The sequence below is a fragment of the Notothenia rossii genome (assembly GCF_949606895.1).
Source record: "Notothenia rossii genome assembly, chromosome: 5".
Lineage (NCBI taxonomy): Eukaryota > Metazoa > Chordata > Actinopteri > Perciformes > Nototheniidae > Notothenia > Notothenia rossii.
The window spans coordinates 91,299,457-91,324,221 of NC_136903.1; the positions used below are offsets into that span (position 1 = coordinate 91,299,457).

The following is a 24,765-nucleotide window of genomic DNA, read 5'->3' on the forward strand; positions in this document are numbered from 1 at the left end:
CAGGCGCATGTTATGGACGACGAACACAGGCCACTCGAAACAGTCACAACTCAAACATAACAAGGCTATAAGAAAACCATGGTTGAAACACAGCATAGTAGAACATTTCTTTAATGATCAGTAACTATTACAAACATGAATTAAATCAGGAGAAGCAGCATTTCTGTGGCCTCGTGTTGGCATAGTGTGAATGCTGGTTAGAAAATGAATAACTGTTGGTCAGATTTTAATTTAGAAAGACTCTTAAAATATAACACAGCTCTCAGGACATCAGGAGGAGGAAACAGCTAGCTTGGCTCTCTGAGTTGCATTGTGAGTACTCATGGATTACTACCTTTAGAAAAGCTTTTCGCACACTCTGCACCCAAGTATGGTTTCTCTCTCGTGTGAATAAGATGATGTGTTTTGAGTTCATCTGATCCAGTGAACATGTTCCCACACTCTTCACACCAGTATAACATTCTGAAAATAAATAAAATACTGAAAAAAAAAAAATCTGAATTCAGTAATAAAAAACAAGAAATTCTGAAATAAATAAAATAGTGAAAAAAAGTAATTTCTGATTTTAAAAGTCAGAATTTTGAAAAAGGTCAACATTCTGAAAAAAAAGTCAAAATTCTAAGAATAATAATAAAAAAAATTCTCTGCAGCTCTAACCCTAAATATAACCCTCATTCACACCCCTCCCCACTTCCTGCAGACCCTCCCCTCCTCCAAATGATTGGAGCATGCATTTAGAAATGTAAATGTGAAGTAAATGTTCTGCAACGACTCCTCTTAGACTTGATGTGAAACTTTCAGGGACAACAGGAGGAAGGTGTGAACCCCTCCTCCCCTCATTTACCTCTATGGTTTTGTCCCCACTTTGTGTCCTATTTTCTCCTTAGACGAGATATCAGAGTTTCACTTGCAAAATGTTTGTTCAAACTTGAAGTAAATACAAAAAAAATGTACAAAAAAGGCAACTCAAACCTTTCAATTGAAAATAGACGTTGAATAAAAACGATTCAGTGAACATTACACACAGGAAGTAAATAGGTGTTGGGCCACAAACATTCTGAACTTGATGCTCACTAAAATTGTAACTGCACACATAAAGGATAATTGATTAGGAAGTATGTAAAAGATCCAGAGATGCTTCTATTTACAGATGTTTCCTAAACGTCTCATCTACAGGCTGCTGGTAGACAGATCATTGTTACGTTCAGCATCGCAGCAACAGTATAAAGCTGCTCTACGTAAATAAAAAAACATTTATATTAACAAGAGCACTCTCATATAGAGCTAATTGTGTGTGAGGACAGCAGGATTTTGGGAGGTCTAAATGTAGTAAAAAAAACATGGTTATTAGAACGTAGTCATTGTTTGTCAGCTTTACATTTGGATAAAGCAGAGGGAATGCTAGCTTCACTCAGAAAAGGATCAGATGGAGGCAGAGTGAGTGCGCTGGTGGACTTTAAGATAATTAGATCTTGTGAAAGCTTTGTCACACTGGTCACAGCTAAATGGCTTCTCTCCAGTGTGAGTGCGTTCGTGGATTTTAAGTGTATCACTTCGAGAAAAGGTTTTCCCACACTCTTCACACCAGTATGGCTTCTCTCCAGTGTGACTACGACAATGGATTGTAAGGCGACTTGATGTAGGGAAATTTTTCCCACACTCTTGACACCAGTATGGCTTCTCTCCAGTGTGAATACGACGATGGATTGTAAGGCGACCTGCTGCAGTGAAAGTTTTCCCACACTCTTCACACCCGTATGGCTTCTCTCCAGTGTGACTACGACGATGGACTGTGAGGTGACTTGATGTAGTGAAAGTTTTCCTACACTCTTCACAGCTGTGTGGTTTCTCTCCAGTGTGAATACGACGATGGATTGTGAGGCTGCCTGATGTAGTGAAAGTTTTCCCACACTCTTCACAGCTGTAGGGTTTCTCTCCCATGTGGAGGCGCTGGTGGACTATAAGGCTAGTAACATGAGAAAAGGTTTTCCCACACTGGTCACAACTGTATGGCTTCTCTCCAGTGTGACTACGACGATGGATTGTGAGGCTGCCTGATGAAGTGAAAGTGTTCCCACACTCTTCACAGCTGTGTGGTTTCTCTCCAGTGTGAATACGATGATGCACTGTGAGAACTTTTGATGTAGTGAAAGTTTTCCCACACTCTTCACAGCTGTAGGGTTTCTCTCCCGTGTGGATGCGCTGGTGGACTATAAGGCTGATACCTTGAGAAAAGGTTTTCCCACACTGTTCACAGTTGTATGGTTTCTTTCCCGTGTGGATGCGCTGGTGGCACTTAAGGCTAGTAACATGAGAAAAGGTTTTCCCACACTGGTCACAGCTGTATGGTTTCTCTCCAGTGTGAATACGATAATGGATCTGACGTTTACTTGAGCTCGTGAAATCTTTCCCACATTGGTCACAGCTGAAAAGTTTAGGTTCCTTTCTTTTTCTCTGTTTCTAAAAAGAAAAGAGATGGATAAAGAGTCAGTGAGAGGCCGTAATATATCTAACAACTAAAATAAGAGTCTTTCAAATAAACCCCACAATGTTCAAGTTTGTTTTCTCATTAAATAAAAGTACAGGTTTAAAGTCCTTAAATAACACAAATATTCCCCAGTGTAAGGGATAAGAGTGTTAGGAATATATTGTGATGAAGTGAACACTGACCTGAGTTCTGGGGGTCTCGTTGTTCTCCTCCATGCTGCTCTCAGTGCTCCTTCTCCTGCTGGGTCTCTGAAATAAGTATTAACACTACAGTCAACACAAAACCAATCTACAGCTAAGAAGTAGCTTAACAGCAGAGGTGGGAAGTACATTTACTCAAGTACTGTACCTAAGTACAACTATAGAGGTACTTGTACTTTACTTGAATATTTACATTACATTTAGCCGACGCTTTTATCCAAAGCGACTTCCAATTACCAATTACAGGGCCATTTTCCCTGGAGTAACTAAGGGCTAAGTGCCTTACTCAAGGGCACACTAGTGTTGGTGTTCCAGGTGGGATTTGAACTCACAACCTTCTGATCTCCAGCCCACCTCACTATCCACTGAAATAAAGCATTTATCTCCAAGTAAATGGCGGGGTGGCTCGTGGAGTGAACGTTGACATGAGTACGAGATTGAGACCAGCTGGTGGAATGGCGTCTTTGAGTGCTGGAGAGGAGGATATGGAAAGTGCATCTGAAGGAGAAGGAGGATGGAATGAAGTAAGGAAAAATACTTCAAGAAAGAAGATAGACATGTCAAGTGACAGTCTTAGTGAATCTGATTTGCAGAATGAATTGAAGAAAGTAAAGAAAAGGATTGAGAATGAAGAGTGGAAAGTGATCGTGGAGTTTGGTGAGCAATCCGCAGCTAAGCTACATCGAGTGGCCCTGACTAAAGCGATTCACAAAGAAATTGGATTGATAAAACAAGCAAGATTTCTGAGCAAAGGACGGATGTTGGTTGAAATTATGAATGCAAAACAACAGGAAAAGTTACTGAAAATGAAGACCCTGAATGAAGTTCGAATTAAACGCCATGTTCCTGGAGCAAATCGGAAAATACTTGGAGTTATCAGTGGAGTTCCCATAGAAATCGGCATAAAAGAAATCAAGAAGGAAATTAAAGGGGGAAAGTGACTGTAGTAAAGCGTCTTCCTAGGTATCAAGGTAAGCTAGTGGATAGTTTGTCTGTTCTTCTTCAGTTTGAAGAAACAATACAACAGAAGATAATGATCGGTTGCATGAGCTTTCCAGTAAGAGAATTCATCCCTAAACCTCTGCGCTGCTTTAAGTGCCAAAGGTTTGGGCATGTGGCAGAAAAGTGCAAAGCAACTAAGCCCAGGTGTCCAACATGTGCGGGGGAACATGAATATGGTAGTTGTACTGCAGGTGCTAAGGTGAAATGTTGTAACTGTGGTGGGGAACATAGTGCTGCGTATCAGGGCTGTGAAGTGCGGAAAAAGGCCAAGGAGGTGCAGAGATACAAAGTGCAAAATAAAGTCTCATATGCTGAAGCAACAGAAAAGGTTTCACTAAACATAGCTAGGAAATCCCAAGTAGCAGCAAGTATGTTCTCTTCAAAAGATTTTCCCAAAATCCCACAGGCAAAGGAAAGCCCCACAAAGTGTTCACATCAGTGTGTGATAGGAGAGGATGCATTGATTGTTAAGAAGTAAAAAGTTGTGGCCTTTATTGGAAAAGTGGTGAATGTTGCTTTACAACAAACAAAAAAGAGGTCAAGACTGAAAACAATAGTGGAAGCAGCAGGTGAATTTTTGGGGATAAAGGATATAACCGTTGAAATGAGACATGAAATGCTAGCCCCCAATAATGATGATTCACAGATTAGTGAGTAGATGAATGGTTTTTCTCATTCTGCAATGGAATGCTAGAAGCCTTATTGAAAATGGACAAGAATTCAAGACCTATATATATCAGTTAAAAGAAAAACCAGACGTTATTTGTATTCAAGAAACATGGCTGAAGACTCATTTGGACTTCATCATTGGGGGATATACTGATAAGACAAGATAGAAATGATGGCCAGGGAGGGGGATGTGCAATCTTTATCAGAGAAGTAATGTCTTATAGTTGGCTAACATTTAAGAACAGTCATGATTTAGAAATAGTGGGTGTAGAAGTTTGGATTAATAAAAGGAAAATTAGTGTCCTGAATTTTTATATTCCATGTAATAAACTAAAAATAGAGGAATTAGACAGTCTTTGGCAAGGACATGAAATAATATGGTGTGGTGATTTTAATGCACATAATACAATGTGGCAGGGTTCCTGCAGGTATCGCCAACTCAAATTTAAGACTTTAAGACCTTTTTAAGACCACTTTGAATAGAATTTAAGACCTATTTCACGGCAAGGAAGTATGAAGGAAAATTGCTATGAAAGAAGAAATACGTCCCATAATTACTTACAAAGTAAATGTATTCATGTTCAACATAAGAACAATGACTGAACATAACAGCATAACAGTACAGAACTGTGTTAGCCAACAAGTGTGTATGTGTGTTAGAGCTGAGCAATTAATCATGTTTTAATATTGGCCTGCCGCAATTACCAAAACATAATCGAAAAAAACTATTATTTAGCCTCGCTAGGTTGTGACAGTGCACTAGAACATATTTGATGGAATTCATTTTAGTCTAATTTATTTGTATTTATCATATTTATATATGTTTAGTAGCTTGTGGAAGTGCCCTCCAAAATATTTGTTGATGTTGTTTATTGGTATTTATTATTTTGATATTATTTATTTAAATGTATCATTTATTTAATTAATTTTTGTATTGCTTTTTCAGTTGAATTATACGTTCAGGGTAATCAACAGTTAAAAAGATAATGTTCAAATTATACACATTATGTTTTAAAGTTCAATAAATGGATGTTTTCAAAGTCAATGAATAATCATATTTAATAATTGTGATATCAATTATTGACCAAAAATAATCGTGATTATGATTTTTGCCATAATCGAGCAGCCCTAGTGTGTGTGTGTGTGTGTGTGTGTGTGTGTGTGTGTGTGTGTGTGTGTGTGTGTGTGTGTGTGTGTGTGTGTGTGTGTGTGTGTGTGTGTGTGTGTGCGAGAGAGTGAAAAGAGCTATTGTTTGTTTGTAGCCTTTATTTAACCAGGTGAAAGCCATCAAAATATCTCTTTTTCAAGGGTGACCTGCTATATTCAGAGCTCCGCTGCCTTGGCTACAATCTTTCATCGTTGCTGTTGTATGATTGGTGTTTAGCTACGGTATTTAGCGTCTACAGCACCTCCGCTTTTAGGGTTGACGTTGACCCAAACGTCGCCTGGAGGTCCCCCGGTGTTGTTGCGGGAGCTGCTCGTAGCTGCTGCACTAGCTAACGCTAAACTAGCTAACGCTACATTAGCAAAACAAACGCCAATTTATTTTGCAAAAGGTGCAGCGGGCTTCAAACACGTTCCCCTCCACTGGTTTCAACCAAGCACTAAATTAGATGTTTTCCAACCAAATACGGTTGAACTGACACTTCCCCATATTTATTTGTAAGTAGATTTGAAGATACCTGAGTTTCTGACTGCCGCTAGCTCAGGGGTCGGCAACCCGCGGCCCGCATGTGTCCCTTTATGCCCTCTGCTCTGGCTCCCTTGAGTTTAGACAAAAATAAGAAGGAAATAAAATAAAAGTATTTGTAGGACTATTTATATTTTGTTGCATGGTTGAAAATGTTTCGTATCTTGTATTTTAAGTTGATACTGTGACACATAAATAAAAAACAAAACGGTTTTAATTAGGTCAACTAAAATATGCGTCACATCCTGCTACGGTCCCGCGCGAGCGCGTTAACCTGACCCCCGGCTCGATGAGCGAACTATGGATAAATCAAAGAAAAATACCGCAGGAACACAGGATTTAATTCTGTGTGGACAGAGTTATATGCTTTCACAGCAAACGATGCTGGTTTACCGGTATGTTTGATGTGTAGAGAGAAGTTGTCAAAGGTGCTGCAGCCTTTACGTATCGAGGAACAACAAGGGAGAGGAAGACAGCTGACAATCTTCAGTCATAATTAAATGGGGTATGTAATTTATTTCAGAAAACACTTTTTGTTATATTCCATGGAATGCTCTTAACGTCCCGATAGCAATGAATATATTAAATGCTTTGACAATAAATACATACAAAAATTAATCTGTGGAAGCCGTAGCGCTGTAAAAAGCACGACCAATCATCTGAGCCGGCCCGGCTAAAGTAACTGGATGGCCTACCTGCCTGTCAGCCTTTAATCTGTGCACAAACTTATCTCGTGCCCTCATTGATGATGCGCGTTCGTGTGTGTTGGAGGAGGGACTCTGTAAGAAATTCTGAAGGAAGAGGCATATTTTTTCCGGTTGTGTATTTTCAAATTCTAGCGCACTCGAGCTGGTTTCTCCATTCTTCGCTACCCTACATTTAACTCTTTTTAGGGTGCAGCTATATGTTTTATTTATTTCAAAGTGGGCCCATTTTAATAATATTTTCTTTTTCCTTCAAATGTGTAGAGGACTCCCCAAGTGCTGTGTTTAATTTATTTTAAAGTAGGCCTGTGTATTATTTGTAATTCTCCTTATAGGAGTTATTTGTTTCTTATTAGAGGTTAACAGTTTTATATTGTGTAATAAATGCAAAAAAACCTGTAGTTTTTGTCTGATATAACAATAAATACAACTTTATTAGCTATCAAGCTATGAAATATGTATTGCGGCTCCAGACAAAAAAATGTTTTGGAAAAAGGAGCAAAATGGCTCTTTTGGTCAAAAAGGTTGCAGACCCCTGCGCTAGCTGAAGCTTGGTTGCTAGGTTACTAGCTGGGTGTTCTCCAATAAGGGCCCGGGGGAAACAAAGTTAATGATTACTGGTTCCATGTTGATTTATTTCAATACACATTGTTGGAGGGAACTGAAAGGCTATTACCGTACTGGTTACTTTGCAGCCAGGACATTTTCCCAAAAACACATCGCGATCGCAACACAGAAGTACCTTTCAAATCCGATCATTTTGAAGACCTAAATCATATTTAAGACCTTTCTTATTTTTTTGGTTATATTTAAGACCTTTTTAAGGCCTTAAATTCAGATTATCAAATGTAAGACTTTTTAAGACCCCACGGGAACCCTGTGTGGGGAGGGAGATCAACAGATTACAACGGACAGGTGGTGGAGGACTTAATGGAGGCAAAGGAATTAGTTTGTTTAAATAATGGGCAAGGTACAAGGATCAATTTTAGGGATGGAACAGAGTCTGCGATCGACCTAACTCTTGTAACAAGTGAATTAGCTTCTGGTAGCAGTTGGGAAGGTATTGGCAGATCACAGTATTGGGAGTGATCATCTTCCGATTATAATCAAGTTTGATATAAATCATGTGGTTGAGCTAGACGGTATCATGAGATGGACTTTTTCTAAAGCAAATTGGGAGATGTTTGCTAAATTGTGTGATAATGAATTGGATCAGATTGATATGGCAGGAAGTATTGATGAAATAAATGAGCAATTTAATTCAAATATTATTAAAAGCGCTAATCAAACTATTGGGAATAAAACTGGTAAACTTAGTAAATGTGTTAAGATGGTACCGTGGTGGAACAAAGAATGTAATGATGCAATCCGAAACAAAATCAGGCTGTTTGGAAAGCTAAGAAAGACACATTCATTACACAATTTATTAGAATCTAAAAAGGCACAGGCTCAGGTAAGGAACATTGTTAAAAGAGCAAAAAGGGAGTGTTGAAGAGGATTCTGTTCAAGTATTGGGAGAACTACACCATTAGATAAAGTATGGGGAATGATTAAGAAGATGAGGGGAATAAGACAGAGTAACCTGCCAGTGTTAGAGAATGGAGGGGAAATTGCCACTGGTGTTTTGGAGAAGGCAGAAATTCTAGCTAAAAAAATGTGTCAAAGTTCATTCCTCGGAAAATTTGACAGAAGAAGGTAAGACCAGGAGGCAGGAAGTGTTAGATGAACATCCTAATGTATATGAAGAGAGACATTCGTCGCAGAGTGTTGTAAATATACCTTTTTCTATTCAAGAGTTGAGAAGAGCATTAAGTAAGTGTAAAATAACTGCTCCTGGGAAAGATAATGTATGTTATATAATGTTGACCAAATTAAGTGATTTTGCATTAGGAAAGCTGCTGGAGATGTACAATAAGATCTGGGAGAAAGGGAAGCTGCCAATAATATGGAAAGAGTCAGTCATTATTCCTATTAGGAAACCTGGGAAAGATCCAACCAGTCCAGGCAGTTATAGACCTATAGCTCTGACATCACACTTGTGTAAAGTTATGGAAAGAATGATAACAGAAAGGGTGACATACTACATTGAGAAAAATGAACTAATGACTCCTTATCAGAGTGGGTTTAGAAGAGGGCGGAGTACTTTAGATCCACTGCTGTGCCTGGAGTCTGAAGTCAGGAAAGCCCAAGCGAACAAGGAGTGTGTTGTCGCTGTATTCTTTGATGTGGAAAAAGCTTACATTATGATGTGGAAGGAAGGATTATTAATAAAACTGGACATTATGGGTCTGGGAGGTAATGTATATAATTGGATTATGGATTTTTTGTTGGGCCGTGCCATCAGAGTCCGAGTTGGCAATTCATATTCTCGAAGGCATGTAGTTGAACATGGAACCCCGCAGGGGAGTGTCATCAGTCCTCTTTTATTTTCTATCATGATCAATGATATATACACACAAGTAGGATCTGATATTGGTCAGTCACTTTTTGCAGATGATGGAGCTATTTGGAAAAGGGGCAAAAATGTAAAATATATTGTAGCTAAGATTCAGGAAGCCATTACGGAAATTGAAAGCTGGTCTCTGACATGGGGGTTTAGATTGTCGGTGGAAAAAACTGAAACTTTATTTTTTACGAGGAAAAGGATAGGTGAGGAGGTTAGGTTAAAACTTTATGGACAAGATCTAAAGAAAGTGAAGACATTTACATTTCTGGGAATATGGTTGGACGAGAGAGTCACATGGAGTACTCACATTGATAAAGTAGTAGATAAATGTAAAAGGGTTTTAAATGTTATGAGGTGCTTGGCAGGCACTAAGTGGGGGGCTGATAAAGCTGCTTTGAGGAACGTATACACGGCCTTAATTAGATCAGCCATAGAATACGGACTAATAGTGTATGGTTCAGCTGCATATTCTTCTCTTCAAAAATTAGATAGAGTCCAGGCACAAGCACTAAGGATATGCTGTGGTGGAGTCAGATCTACACCAGTGTCGGCACTTCAGGTAGAGGTCGGAGAAATACCAATTTCTTTGAGGAGAAAACAGTTAATTGTTCATTACTGGGCAAATCTACAGGGTCATAAAGATACTCACCCTACTAAACAAACTGTACAAACAAGTTGGGAAAGTAACAAAATAAAAAAAGAAAGTTTTTGTGTTTGGGAAATATGTAAGGAATTCAAAGTTAAAGAATGGAATATTAGTCCGACGGTGTTGTTATCAGCTGTTCCACCATGGTTGCTACCTCAACCTATAGTAGATTTATCACTATTGAAACGGGTAAATTCAATGAAAAACAAATTCAATGTACAGGCTTATGTGAACACTGTTCTACATGAACAATATGGGCACTTTATAAAAATATTTACTGATGGATACAAAAATCCAGAAAATGGTCTAACTAGTTGTGCATTTTATGTTCCTGAGTTAAAAGTCAAAGTGGGAAAGCGTACAAGTGATCACATTGCAGTATATACAGTAGAGATGATGGCTCTCTCTCTAGCACTTCAGTGGGTAGAGGAAATACAGCCAATGCGAGTGGTCATTTGCTCTGACTCCAGCGCGGCTCTGGAGAGTATAGACAACTTATCTTCAGAATGTCGTCAGGATATTTTATATGAAATTTTACAAAGCATGTTTAGGTTAGTTCATCTGGGAATTGTTGTTCAATTTGTGTGGGTTCCAGCGCATGTGGGTATTAGAGGAAATAAAGGAGTGGATCAACTGGCAAAGTGTGGTTTGAAAGCAAACCAGATTGATATTATGGTACCCATCAGTAGAGCAGAAGTCAAATCTTTTACAAAAGTGGTTATCAAGCAACAATGGCAAAAACTATGGGACAGTAACACCAAAGGAAGACATTTATATCAGATACAAAGGGAAGTAGGAACAGGAAGCACGTGGGGGAGTAGTAGAAGAGAACAGAGCATTAACAGCAGGATAAAATTGGGACACTCTGGACTAAACTTATCACTGCATCTGATTGGAAAACATCCAAATGGCAATTGTGATGGTTGCCAACAACCAGAGACAATACATCATGTATTTTTTAGCTGCCTGGACTATAACAGACAAAGATTCATTCTGAAAACTGCACTGGAACAACTCAACGTCAAGGACATGGATTTCAAGTCAATATACGAAAGTAAATCAAGAAATGAATCAAACAAGCTGATCTTCAAAAATTCCTCAAAAGCACTGGTCTGAGGACAAGGATTTAATATGAACATTTAATAACTCAACAGTAGGTGGCGATATATGCTCCAAGTGGAAGCGATTCGCCATTAAATAAAAGAAGAAGTACATGGCGGTGAAATCTCGTTTTTATTTTTACTAAACCCCTCACAGTGAAAGATATAAGACAAACCTTTATATACTATACACAAGTTATTGAGCCGTTTCCGCTCTACATCCTGAACTCCTCCCTTCGATGCAATGCACTTCCGTTTTGGCGGACTGGGTTTGTTTTGCTAGCTAGCTCCGTTGTGCCGACAAAGCACTGATATCGCAGAGACAAAGAGGATATAACAATTACAACATGAAGAAAAGTGGTTCGGGAACTACGTGTGCGGTAGTTGGTTGCAATCACTCGAGAAAGCACCTGAACGAGTGGTTAGATAGAGTGCGCTACGACCACAAACCAGCACCCAGCACCCAGCCATGTTGTTCATTAAATACAGATAAACACAACAAATACTGCATGCATTGTATTTTTTAATATTATATATGAATATTTTCATAGTGATGTAATTGTGTGGGCTGCTTTTATATTTTAATTTGTAATACCTGTTAGGATTAAACATGTGATCTTTCTTGTTGAAGCCATTTCTTTAGTTTCCTCTAAACAATTAATTCATTCAGTGTTATTTATGTACAGTATGAGCTTAATATGAATGATGAACTGTGTTAAAAGAAATTGTAGCACTCTAAGGAACATATGAAATGCAATAATGCAATAACAGTGCAATAATGAAATTAAATTACATCAAACTTTATATTCACTCAAACAGTACAGGCACATATGATATATTGCACAGCATAAAGAGATCATGTAAATTGTGCATTATGTAAACAACAGACAACTGTTGGCTCCTGTGGGCATGACCTAAATAAGGCAGTTTATTTTGGTTTTAAAATGCTGAGATATTTACTGCAGAACTGTAACCTTCCCTCAACAAAATCGTCAACAATTTTCGGGAGCATGTGGGCAAAGTAGAATGTGCGCAGCCTTATGATATGCCTTCAGACTGTCCATTGCTTTTCCATCTATTGCCATGGATTGAACGAAGTAGGAGCAAATTTTGCTGTACGTTATGCTGGGCCACGTCGTCATGTTATCCTCCCAGTTTTGCACTGAATTCGGGTGGGGGAGAGTAACGCCATCTCCAGTCAAAGGAGTAGAATCGGGTTCCCAAGCTAGCATCACTGTTAGCATCGAAATCGCTGTGTTTACACCAGTAAACCCAGCCCGTCTGACTGTTTACACCGGTTTACACCGACAGACGCTGTGCAAAAGACTTCCGGCGGAAATGAAGTGCATTTGTGTAGGGTTATGGCGCTACCCGTGGTTTGTCGCGTAAACTTGTCTATAGTACCAGCAGTAAACGTACAGCCTTATTTTTAGCCTCATGCTGAAATATCAGCGGTAAAAATAGTCAGTATTATCAGCAGTAAAGGTAATCAGTATTATAGTAAAAGTACTCAGTATTATTAGTTTTAAAGTACACAGTATTATCAGTATTAAACTACTCAGTGTTATAGTAAAAGTACTCAGTAATATCAGTAGTCAAAGTACTCGATATTATAGTAAAAGCACTCAGTAATATCAGTCGTAAAAGTAAACAGTATTATAGTAAAAGTACTCAGTATTACCCGCTGTTCGTGCTCCTCTTTGTTCTTCAGTTTGCTGATGTTCACCGACTAGCATCAGCCACCTAGCATGAAGCAGCTAACAGCAGATAAGGACCCGGATGAAGAGGTGGAATTGTTTTAAAGCTCCTCTCGTCTCTTCTTCTCCTGCGAGAAACGGGTTATATTCTAATATTAACGAGAGCTGATAGAGACTCTGACTGATGGAAGTTTCACAAGAACTGGATGCTGCCCTATATACAGTCAATGACGCTGCCTGAGAGCATGGTCGAGAGCAAAAGTACCCGGATGTGGGCCCACAGAGCATGCGCGATAGAGTTTTCCCTTAAGCCCCGCCTCCCATCTCCCGCTCTCTGTCAGTCAGATGAATGGAGAGATCAAATACATCTGGATTCAGCTTTTAGATAATTTTATAACTTTTTAAAACCTAATGATTCAAATAAAGGCTATACAAGAGTTAACACTGGGTAGTTTATTTAGTTTCAAATAATTATCAGCTGATTTACAGACGTTCCTTTCCCTATGTAAGTCAATGGGAAAACGTTTTATTGGACACAGTAACGTCACGGACTGACATGGAAGTTGTAGTACGGCAGTTGTCATTTTTCAATACACTCTATTCAAATACAAATAAATAAGTTAAAAAAATATATCCTAGGAGAAACTGTGGTTTTCTGATCATTGCTCCAATTACACAAAATATATAATACATTAAAAAACGTATGAAAGACAATAATTAAAATATATGTTAATAATATGAATAATAATCGTAATTAAACTAATGAGGAATGAAAAAGATTCATTATTACAGAATCGAACAAAAATCATGTTTCATAAGAGATGAATTGTGGAAGAAAATGTCTAATTTATGAAACAAACAAATGATTCCTTTTCAAGTTTCTGAACATACAGCCATCAAGTGGTGTCCCTTTTCTCAACCAAGGCTGAACAAAACATATTTTAACTGGTAAAATGTGCAGTCTTCATCAAATACAAATCAAGATTATGTTACTGTAGCCTACTGTTTATTTCTTGCCTCGAAAGTTTTCTGAAACGTATTTTAGCGGACTATTTAGCTGTAATTTGATATCGTTTTTACAACAGACGGACGCCATTTTGTGCTTAACTTCTTGCGGTATCTTCCCAAACTCGGATCAAACTCTAAAAATAGGCAGAGCTGATCAAACATGAATCAAGTTTCTGTTACTGTTATGGATTACATTTCTGCCCTCAAAAGTTTGCAGAAATGTATTTTAGCGGACTATTTAGCTGTCATTTGTCCTTTCCAAGCAGAATCTTTCGAAACTTGGATCAAACTGTAAAAATATGCAATGCTGATCAAACATGAATAACAGTTAGTTATATAGTTAGTTCCTTAGATAGATAGAAAGATTGATAGATTGATTGATATTATTTGTTAATTTATTTTAAGGCATTTTTTGTGACCTTTTTTTCCTCTTTTTTATTGCAGTTTGAAGACAGAGCAACTGACATCAATGCTGTGGACATGTAAGCTTTGCACCTTCACGTGTGAAAAGAGAGGGAGACTACTGAGACATTACAGATTGAAAGATGGAGGGTACACAAGAACATCACAATTACCGTGTGTTCATGATGAGTGCTTCGATCTGCACATTTAAGTCCTTTGATGAAGATACATCTATCAAGAGCACACTCTCAGATTGATTACCATTGTAGTGGTTCCGCAAAAAATGTGTTCCACCGTCAACTTTGTGACTAAAGAACCATGTGCAGAAAAATATGTGTTTTCATATTTGCGTACACATTCCGGATGCGCCAAAATGTTCAATGGCCCTACCACCAGGATTGTCATTTTGAAACCAGTGTCTATACGACATTTAATTCCCACAAGAGCAGGAACCATGATAGCAGACAGAGGCATAGCCAGTTGCAGTTTAAGCCAGGAATTTTGATGAATACAGAAACATTTGATCAAACTGAAACTGCAGTTGTCCAGACTGAACATGAAAGGGACATGCAAGACGCTTTTGAAGAAGAGGATTTGGTGGTAGAAAATATCGATGACTTCACTTGACATGGTGGCTTGAGAATAATTTGGCAGCCCATTTCCTCAGAATGGAGGGTGCTCTCCGCTCTCCCATTCCTCTCTTACATTCCCCGTGTGAGCCTCGCGCAGCGGCTCTCGGTTTTTGGATCAACTACTCTTAAATGAATGTTATATTTTCATAACCCTCCTCTCGACTCCCAGCTTTTTGTTACAGCCCAAGAGCCGGGTTGTAACATGGCATCTGGTATTAAAACAAAGTAAACAAATATGCTGTATAAGGGGAACAGGGCCGTGGGAAGTAGGGGTGCTGAGGGTGCTGCAGCACCCCCTGGTGGAGGACAGGGGATCTGCACTTCCACAAGATTAAATACAAATATAATTTTTTAAAAAACAAATTTTCAGCCTTGATGTAACAACATTCATAATTAAGTAAAGATAACACCCTTTTCACCCCGGTTACATTTTCCATTTGCCCTGTACGATGGGCGCTGTAGTGATGAAAGTGGGGGATGTTGGCTTATCAGGCGCCCGCAACTCACAGCCAAAGTGAGAGAGATAGAGAGAGGGGATACCGTGGGGATATCGCGGGGATACCGCGGGGATACCGCGGTACCGGCGGGGATTGTTGTTAGCTTCTGCTAGGCCAACGGATATAAGAACCCGTTTCTACAATAATATGGAGGGAGAGTTCTGTCCTGTCAGACTGAGAGGCTCAGTGAGGTAAACGACTGAGTGTTTAGATAGTTCACTTTAGTCTAAGTTATCTCAGTGAGTCTCAAACGTTTTGATCACAATTTATGGATACATATATTTCCAAGGCACTCCTTTATAATTATTAGGACAAATAAAAACAGGTTTGAAATCATTCCAATGTATACTATAGGACAGTAAACCAAAAATATCGTTTAAACTGGAGAGATTAAAAAATATGCATAAATAAATAAATAAATGTTAACTGGTAAAATAAGATATGAATGAACAACACAAATAAAATAAGTTACATTTATTTGTTATTGGCTATGGTAGGTTATTGGAAATGTTCACATATTTGATGAATAAAATGCAAACCGATCTTTTTCATATGGGTGTTTAGAGTTGTACCCCCTAGATCAGTCTCTAGTAATTGGGCGCTCAAAGTGCACCAGATTGAAGCATTTTACTTTAAAATGTTAAAAAAATCTTCCCAGGGGCAGGGCACCCCCGGACCCCCCTAGAGGATGTGAAATCCACCCCCCAATTAAAACATGTTATAATACTAAATACATTTGAAGCCTTTTATATAAGCTGTCCACCATGTCAATATGTTTCTCTTTTTGTAGTGTATTGGTCTTTTGTAGAGGTTTTTCATTGCCACCTAAAATCTTGCCTATAGGGCAGCACATTGGTCAGAACCAGCCCTGGTGTCATTCCCACAGCACCCCCCATTTGAAACATGTTCCCACGGCTATGAAGGGGAAACACATACATGTAAAATAGAGATTATTCAGTGAAAATTACACACAGTAGGAAAATATATTTGTACAACGAACTTGAGACCCACTTACTCTCTTTTTGGAGTTTTGCAAATCTCACAGCCTTCTTTGCTTACACAGAGAATAAAATAAATAAACTGGTTAAATGATAAAACACTTTAAAATATTCCTCGGTTAAAACATTATTTTTTAAACATTAATGGCATTACAAGTACATCTACTTTGTATATGACACGCAACATTTACAATCCCCAGATGTTCCCTAAACATCTCATATTCAGTTCCTGCCCTTCTTAAATCTGCAATTATCCCTTTTATATAACAAACAAACATTTTAAACGTTTTATACATTTCATAAACAAATATTGCCGTTACTAAGTTTACCCATGGATGTGTAATCTTTTGTCTTTTTATTCTATAATTAATGTGTCATTTCTTCTTTTCTCTATATAATAACTAAAAGGAAAAATCGGGAACATATTACAACATGTTCCCAAATTGTAAAATTATTCATATTTATTTATTTCGAGCTACTCTTCCTGGCTAGCTCCCCAATGATTATCTTTAACACTAACGTAGCACATCATTATATTTAAATATGCACAGGTAATTAACCAAGGTTGTTTTTAAGGAGCAGAGGAAGAATTAATCTATGATGGGGGGTGAGACTGGAGCTGGTGGAAGGTGTAAAGCAGGGGTGGCAAACTCATTTCAGTTAAGGGGCCACATACTGCCCACTTTGATCTAAAGTGGGCCGGACCAGTAACATCATAGCATAATAACCCACAGGCCCTACATAACGACAATATTTCTGTTTAAGTCAAATAAGTAGCTACAAGTATTCGGAAAATGTCCACATGTAATGAGACGCAAAACGTTATGAACAAACTGAAATGTACTGTATTAAGACAAACAAGTGCAATTTCAAGTGCTACACACATGTTCTTTACAACAGATCACAGTTTCCACCTGAACTGACTCACCACAAAATGCAAATAAAAACGTGGGAGCTATTAAGTGAGGAGTTTGAGTTACCTCCCTTGCCTTGAAAATATAGAATTTTTATATTGGCAGTGCAGCCACAGTGTCACATCAAATCAAACTTTTTTTTGCCTATTGAAGCTGCTGATTGACATTATAATACACAATGTTCAGTGACAGAATAATATAACATTTTCAAATATTTCAGTAGGTTCTTATTTTCACAGAACTGAGGTCACAGAACTGATTAATTTGCTCCTGAAACTTGACATCTTTTAGCCCTCACAAGGGCATCAATATCAGGCTTAAAATCCTGACTAGCAGCCAATTTAATTATTTCATTCAGGCACTTGTGTGTGAGTCTTGAGCGCAGCTTTGTTTTAGTAATGTTCATTACAGAGAAAACCTGTTCACAAAGGTAGTCCCAAACATGCTCAAAACCGTTGCTGCCAGGGCTGTCAATTTGGGGTATCCTGGCAAAAGATACCGATAAAATGTGGACAAGTCCGACGAGGCAAATTTGTCCTTTAAATCCTGATCACATTGTAAGTCGATTATCTCAAGTTGTATGTCGACGGGCAGATCAGCAGCGTTAACTGCAAATGGCGAGCGAAAAACTGCAAACTCTGTCTCAAGCTCACCAAAGACCTGAAACCGCCGCTCAAACTCCCGCAGCAATTCCGTGATTTTGTCTTTGTACCGTCTCATGTCAGAAGTAACTCCGGTCGTATGCACATTTCTTAGATGAGGGAAATGAGCAGAGTCACCACTTGACAGCTGTGTCTCCCACAAAGCCAGCTTCAACTTAAATGCGCTTATGCTGTCATAATATTCTGTGACAACTTTTTTGCGACCTTGCATCGTTATGTTCAGATTATTCAAGTGCTCTGAAATATCCACCATAAATGCAAGGTCCTGCAGCCATTCTGGGTTTTTTAATTCATGCACTGGCTTACCCTTTTTCTCCATGAACTGTCCAATTTCCTCGCGTAGATCAGAAAAACGCTTCAGCACGGCACCTCGGCTCAACCACCTTACTTCAGTGTGATATGGTAGGCTACAGGTGATGTCTTTATCACTGAGGAGGCTGTCGAACTGACGGTGATTCAGCCCTCTGGCTCGGATGAAATTAACCGTTTGAAGAACCACTTTCATGACGTGATCCATTTTTAACGACTTGCAACACAATGCCTCCTGGTGCAAAATACAGTGGAATGTCCAAAAACGATCTCCTCCATCTGCTGCTTGTACTTTCTCCCTGAATTTCGTTGCAACACCTGCTTTTTTCCCAATCATTGATGGCGCGCCGTCTGTAGCCAGACTGACAGCACGGGTCCAGTCCACTCCAACCCTGTCCAGTGCTTCAACGAGAGCGCTAAAAATGTCATCCGCTTTAGTGGTGTCTGTCATAGGAACCAACTCAAGGAACTCTTCGGTGACCGTCAAAGTCTCATCAACACCACGAATGAATATGGCCAGTTGAGCAACATCTGTAATGTCAGTGCTCTCATCGATTGCAACTGAAAATGCTACGAATGACTTGACTTTTGTTTTTTTCTGGCTATCCAAATCTGCTGAAAGATCGGCAATCCTATCCTTCACTGTATTCCTCGTTCGACTAATGTTGGCAAAAGCCTGTCGCTTCTCAGGGCACACCATTTCTGCAGCCTTCAGCATGCATGTTTTCACAAACTCACCCTCAGAGTATGGCTTTGAGGCTGATGCTATTTCGTTAGCGATGAGATAGCTGGCTTTCACTGCTGCGTCACTTATATCTCGGCTCCGGGTAAAAATGGCCTGTTGTTTCTTTAGACCTGATAGCAGGCCATTTATCTTTTCTTTTCTCCGTTGTCCTTGCAAGCAGTCGTATTTCTCTCCATGGTGAGTCTCATAATGGCGGCGAATATTATATTCTTTGAGCACAGCAACTTGCTGCGAACACACCAAGCATACAGGTTTTCCATTTACCTCTGTAAAAAAATAGGATGCAGTCCATTTTTCTTGGAAAACTCGGCACTCCGTGTCCACTTTTCTCTTTTTTGACAGAGACATTTGGGGATGAGGGTGTCAGAGGTTATTGACTGCATTCACTACTCTTACTCATCACTTGTTTTACAGTCTGGCTGCGCTCTCACTGGTACCGGTGCGGTAGTGCGCCCACTAGTGGAAGGATTCAAAATAGCAGTTTTTTTTCCTCCTCTCACAGCCTACTTAGCAAAGTCCTTCAGCTCCGTGGGCCAAGCTGAAATGCTTCCCGGGCCAGATCTGGCCCGCGGGCCGTATGTTTGCCATCCCTGTGTAAAGGGTTAGTTGTTGGGACCTATCATTGGTCTTCAAAGCGACAGTAGAACCGGTTCTACTCATTTGCAATGCATCGGTCGTTCATGGGAGGGGGCGGGGCTTCAGGCTTCTAGCTGTTGATCTGTCTGAGAATGAGGGAAGTCTTTTTTTTTATCCTATATGGTTGTTTGTGTTCCTAAATACATATGTAACCCACATTAAAACATAGCAAATACATTCATGAAAGTGTATACCTTTCAAATAGATATTAGTAAAATATTAAAAAGCATAAAAATAATTGAGAAGTTATTTCATTAAAATACGAGTTTAAAATTGGTCAATGATATCATCCCTTTAAGAATAAAATAAATGAAAGTAGGATGAGAAAAATTGCACCGGCCCTTTCCCTTGAAGGGATCTGTGCTCAGCAGCCAGGCAGCTAGCAGGAGAGAGAGAGGAGCACGGAGCAACAGATGAGAACGTGTACATCTCGTGTTGGTGTACAGGGAGAAGAGCAAAGGTGAAAGAAAGAAAGCAGCCTTGAGGGGAACCGGTGCTGATGGTCCGGGGGTCAGAGACGTGTTTCCCCAGCCTCACGTGCTGCTTCCTGTCAGACAGGAAGTCTGTGATCCACCTGCAGGTGGAGTCGGGAACGTGCAGCTGGGAGAGCTTGTCCTGCAGCAGAGCCGGGATGATGGTGTTGAAGGCGGAGCTGAAGTCCACAAACAGGATCCTGTCGTAGGTTCCTGGTGTGTCCAGTTGCTGGAGGAGGAAGTGAAGGGCCATGTTGACAGCGTCGTCTATAGACCTGTTTGCTCTGTAGGCGAACTGCAGGGGGTCCAGGAGTGGGTCTGGGATGGATTTCAGGTGGGACAGGACAAGGCGCTCAAAGGACTTCATAACCACAGAGGTCAGGGCGAAGGGTCTGTAGTCATTTGGTCCTGTGATCCTTGTTTTCTTGGGAACCGGGATCATGCTGGGACGTGGCATGTCTCCAGTGAGGTGTTAAAGAGGTCAGTAAACACAGGAGACAGCTGATCAGCACAGAGCTTCAGGGTTGAGGGGGAGACATTGTCAGGGCCAGCCGCTTTTCTGGTATTGAGTTTTCTGAATAGTCTGTTTACATCCCTTTCATTGATCGAGAGAGAGTCTGATGTGTCGGCGGGGGGTAAGTGGTGTAGGAGAGTGGGACACTGAAGGGGGGGGGGGATGTGGAGGTGTGAGACTGGAGCTGTTGCGAGGTGTCGTGGGGGATGGTGTCAGGACTGAACTCTATGCCTTCAAATCTGCAGCAGAACTGATTCAGATCTTTTGCAAGGCGTCGGTCGTTCATGGAGAGAGAGGCTTTTGGCTTGTAGTTTGTGATCTGTCTTCTTTCAAACAGAAGCAGAGTCGTTTGCTGAGAGCTGATTTTGGAGTTTCTCAGAGTATTGTCGTTTAGCATCTCTCACCGCCTTGCCAAAGACGTACTTCGACTCTCTAAAACGTGCCTTATCGCCACTCCTAAACGCCTCCTCCTTTTGCATCACATTACATTTAGCTGACGCTTTTATCCAAAGCGACTTACAATAAGTACATTCGACCAGGAAGATACAACCTTGAAGAAAACAGAATCATATAAGTTCATCAGGTTTCATAGAGCCAAACATTTCAAGTGCTACTCAACTGGCTTTAGATAAGCCAGTCCTTTATTAGTATATAAGTGCTTTGTTAGTAATTCTATCGCTCGAAGTGGAGTCCAAAGAGATGAGTTTTCAGTCTGCGCCGGAAGATGTGCAATCTTAGCTGTTTCAATTTAGCTGTGAACCAGGGCTTGTTGTTGTTGAAACTCACCCTGGTGCGCGTTGGTACACAGCTGTCCTCGCAGAAGCTGATGTGTGACGTCACAGCCTCTGGCTTATCAATTAACAACAGGAGGGGTCACACACATAAGACCAGTTGTTAAATAAAGCTCTTCTGACCTTAGCTGTCATGTGGGTATATTTTAATGCTGCCCATTATGGGCACAAGCAATTTTTCACCCATTTATTAATTATATGTTTTAAATTTGAGTGTTTCCTAGCCCCTAAACCTCCAGGGATGTACAGAGTTTAATACTGGCAACTTCTTATTATGGGAAATATGAAAACGTCTTTTAAAACTACAACTCCCAGTAGAGACGTGCCATAGATAGAGAACATGTTGCGAAACACAATAGCCAGCATGTGTAGTTCTTCCTGTCTCCGCCGGTCTTCGCTTCCCGGGCATGAAGCTGTTTACATGTGTTTTGAGATGCTAAATAAAAGTCTAGCTTGTACCTTTGATCATACCTTTGATACCCCGCCTCCGACTCCCATCTCTCGGCACCACACTATGCCACAATTTTAGATGCGGATTTTGTTAAACTAATACGTTTGCGCTGTGGACCAACACTATACATTGATGGGGAAGGGGGTAACAATAAAGATAACACCATTTTACACAACATAACAGAAATAATATCGATAGCAGCGTCCCTAGCAACCACCTTGGTAACAATGAAAACGTATATATGGACACAATTTCCTGAAGTAATCTTCGTAATAACTAGCAAACTAAAGATCATGTACATCCACTGCACACATAATCTGAAATAACAACTCATATTTCTCACATCAAATGACATCAAAACGCATTTTAATGGCCAAACTAACTTTGAAATAGGCATTTTACACCGAGAATAAAACAAAGTTCGGCCATGTTTTTTTTTTCTGCAGGGAGAAATGTGAAGATCACGTGACATAGACGCCAGCCATTGGAATGAATGGTGAAAAAAAACGTAGGGATCTTACAACTTCAGAGGCGTTTTTGTAGAAATACTACGTCCTACGTTGTTGACCAACGTAGTTATTACACGTTTTTTTGTGGTTGGTCAGTACGGTCCAAACACGCCTGAAGTTCCTCCGTAGCTTTACTGCTCCACTGCCTGAATGTCCTCAATACAGGCTTACACAGCTTGAGCTTCTGCCTGTATGCAGGAATCAGGTGAACCATGGTGTGGTCAGAGTTGCCCACTGCAGCGCGGGGATGGCGTGATAGGCTCCCTTGATGGTTGTGTAGCAGTGATCCAAAATATGACCCTCTCTGGTGGGGCATTTCATAAACTGTTTATATTTTGGGAGTTCGTGGCTGAGGTTGCCTTTGTTGAACTCACCAAGAACAATAACTAGGCAGTCCGGATAAGTCCTCTCCACACACAGTATCTGGTCGGCAAGTTTGCTCTGTGCCTCCTGCACCTTCGAATGTGGTGGAATGTACACACCGACCAGTATGAATGAGGAGAACTCTCGGGGGGAATAAAAGGGTTTGCAGTTGATTAGAGTTTCCAGAATGGGAGAACAGTGCTGCAGAATCACTGTCACATCGTTGCACCAGCCAATGTTTGTGTAAAAACATATTCCTCCACCTTTTGATTTGCCAGAGAGCTCCGTGTCACGATCTGCTCTGAACAGCTGGAAGCCTCCCAGCTGCAGCGCCAAGTCAGGAATCGATAAAGAAGAAAATGCTTTTGGTTTCTAAAAAAAATAGCATGTATTTGTTGTTTTATGTTATTTTTATAATTTGTTTTGAGGTTTATTTTTGAATATTTTAAATTATAAAAAATATGTAGTAATTACATTAATTTGTAGCACCTTCCAATTGTCTTTATTTTAAATTGCTATTATATATTATTTTTCAAGTTTGTTTTTATTACGTTATTGTATTATAAAAAAATACATTCAAATTTATAACAAAGTGTGTTTTTATTTTTTTGGTTTATTTAATTTTTCTAGTATATTTTATAATTCTTTTATGTACATTTAGATAGTTAATTTAGCAAATAAATATTAAATAATTAACATCTGTACTTATTCTTTGTTTGCTTGCTTTATTGTGATTTGTGGCTGCCGTGTTTTAACTCTGATCTAAAAGAAGAAAATGATCACACAAAACCTTTGTTTAATTACTTTCAAACTGAACTGCTCTGTTTGAATTTAAGTTAGAAAATATTTTACCATTATTACTCTTATTATTTGTAGTTTATGTAGAGCAGAGGGTCCTTTTTCTGTAGGTGAGTAAACCTGAGTGCATCAGAACAATCAGACTGTATGGACACAACACACACACAGACACAAACACACTATGTTGTGATATTCTTTAATAGTTACTGGTGATATTATGAAGCATTCATACACATCAGTACAAAATATTGTATATATTGGAAAAAGAAAGTCTGGTTCACAATAAGTATGAATTAAATGTAATAATTAAAGATCTGAATCTGGGTGAGATCATTTAAGTACTCAGATATATCGGAGGATGAAACCCTCTTTAATGGCCACACATAAGAGGAACTGATTTATTTCTGTTAATAAACATAATAATATAAAATCATAATAAACACCAAACGTGATTTATTGCTTTTATTTGAATGTTTTTAATATAAGCAAAACAGAACAGAGTGAAACTGAGAACATTGAGGATATTTTCTCCTAGACTTTCTGATTTAATAAACACACTTTAAATCAGTTTATTTGAACAGTTTCCTGAATGAAATGTTTGTGATCTGATGTAAAACATATACAAAACAAATATGCAGGAATGTGAGTCTGTTTGTAAGGCCTTCTTTATTTTAGTCTGATAATATAAAAAACAGAATCAAACATTGTAAATATTCTCTAGATGAATGTGTCATTAGTTCTTCTTTAAGCCTAGAACAGACTGCATACTGTGAACAGGAACTATCGAAAGCATCCAGAAAAAGTTTCCAGTAACAACATTTTATTAACCAAACAGATTGTTAGAGAAACTACTCGGCAGATTAATGAACAGTAAAACAAAGTCCCTTCAATGCAGCTTAACGAGGCTAGCAGTTTAACCCGGGACAGTGAACATTTCATAAAAGGAGAAACAGTAACTTGGCTATAAGAAAACCATGGTTGAAACACAGCATAGTAGAACATTCGTGCCTGCTTCATTAAGTCAAACCGCGCGGAAACCCCTCACATCGACAACAACAACGACCGATTGTATTAAAGCGCTACTAGTTTTGGTTTTGCTCTGTCGAAACGAAATGGAAGAAATGGGACCACTTTACGACCAACTTTAGTTGCATGCTACATTCAAAAGTTCTTTACAATCATTATCTACTTCAAGAGGATTCCGTAGGAGAAAGAAGGTAAATATTCGTCCTATTCGATGGCGTTAGAGCTAGCTGTTGTAAGCCTCAACATGCGCCAAGCTCAAAATACCCAGCTTTGCAGCATTAATTACTATGGTATAACATTAAAACTGATGCCCCTGCCCCCGCCTGCGACGTAAGCGTGAAGTATGCGGTGCTTGCTTTCTAGACTGACAACTTTTTGGTGCTTGAAACAAACCG

At 39.4% G+C, this 24,765-nt stretch overlaps 1 protein-coding gene across 3 annotated transcripts in view; it reads right to left on the reverse strand.

Moving 5' to 3' along the window:
• Window positions 1-93: 93 nt before the first annotated feature.
• Window positions 94-24,765, reverse strand: part of LOC307041065 (uncharacterized protein) — a 58,889-nt gene continuing 34,217 nt past the window's right edge. For 2 of the 3 annotated variants that reach the window (XM_079684400.1, XM_079684399.1), the window contains exons 3-4: window positions 2,671-2,736; window positions 94-2,460 (exon numbers count right to left, since the gene is read on the reverse strand). In XM_079684400.1, the coding sequence (XP_079540526.1) occupies window positions 1,423-2,460; window positions 2,671-2,736 (1,104 nt within the window). In that variant the 3' untranslated portion in view covers window positions 94-1,422. Of the gene's footprint in view, window positions 2,461-2,670; window positions 2,737-12,626; window positions 12,881-24,765 lie in introns of those variants that run through there. The other variant, XM_079684402.1, reaches the window with a different exon arrangement.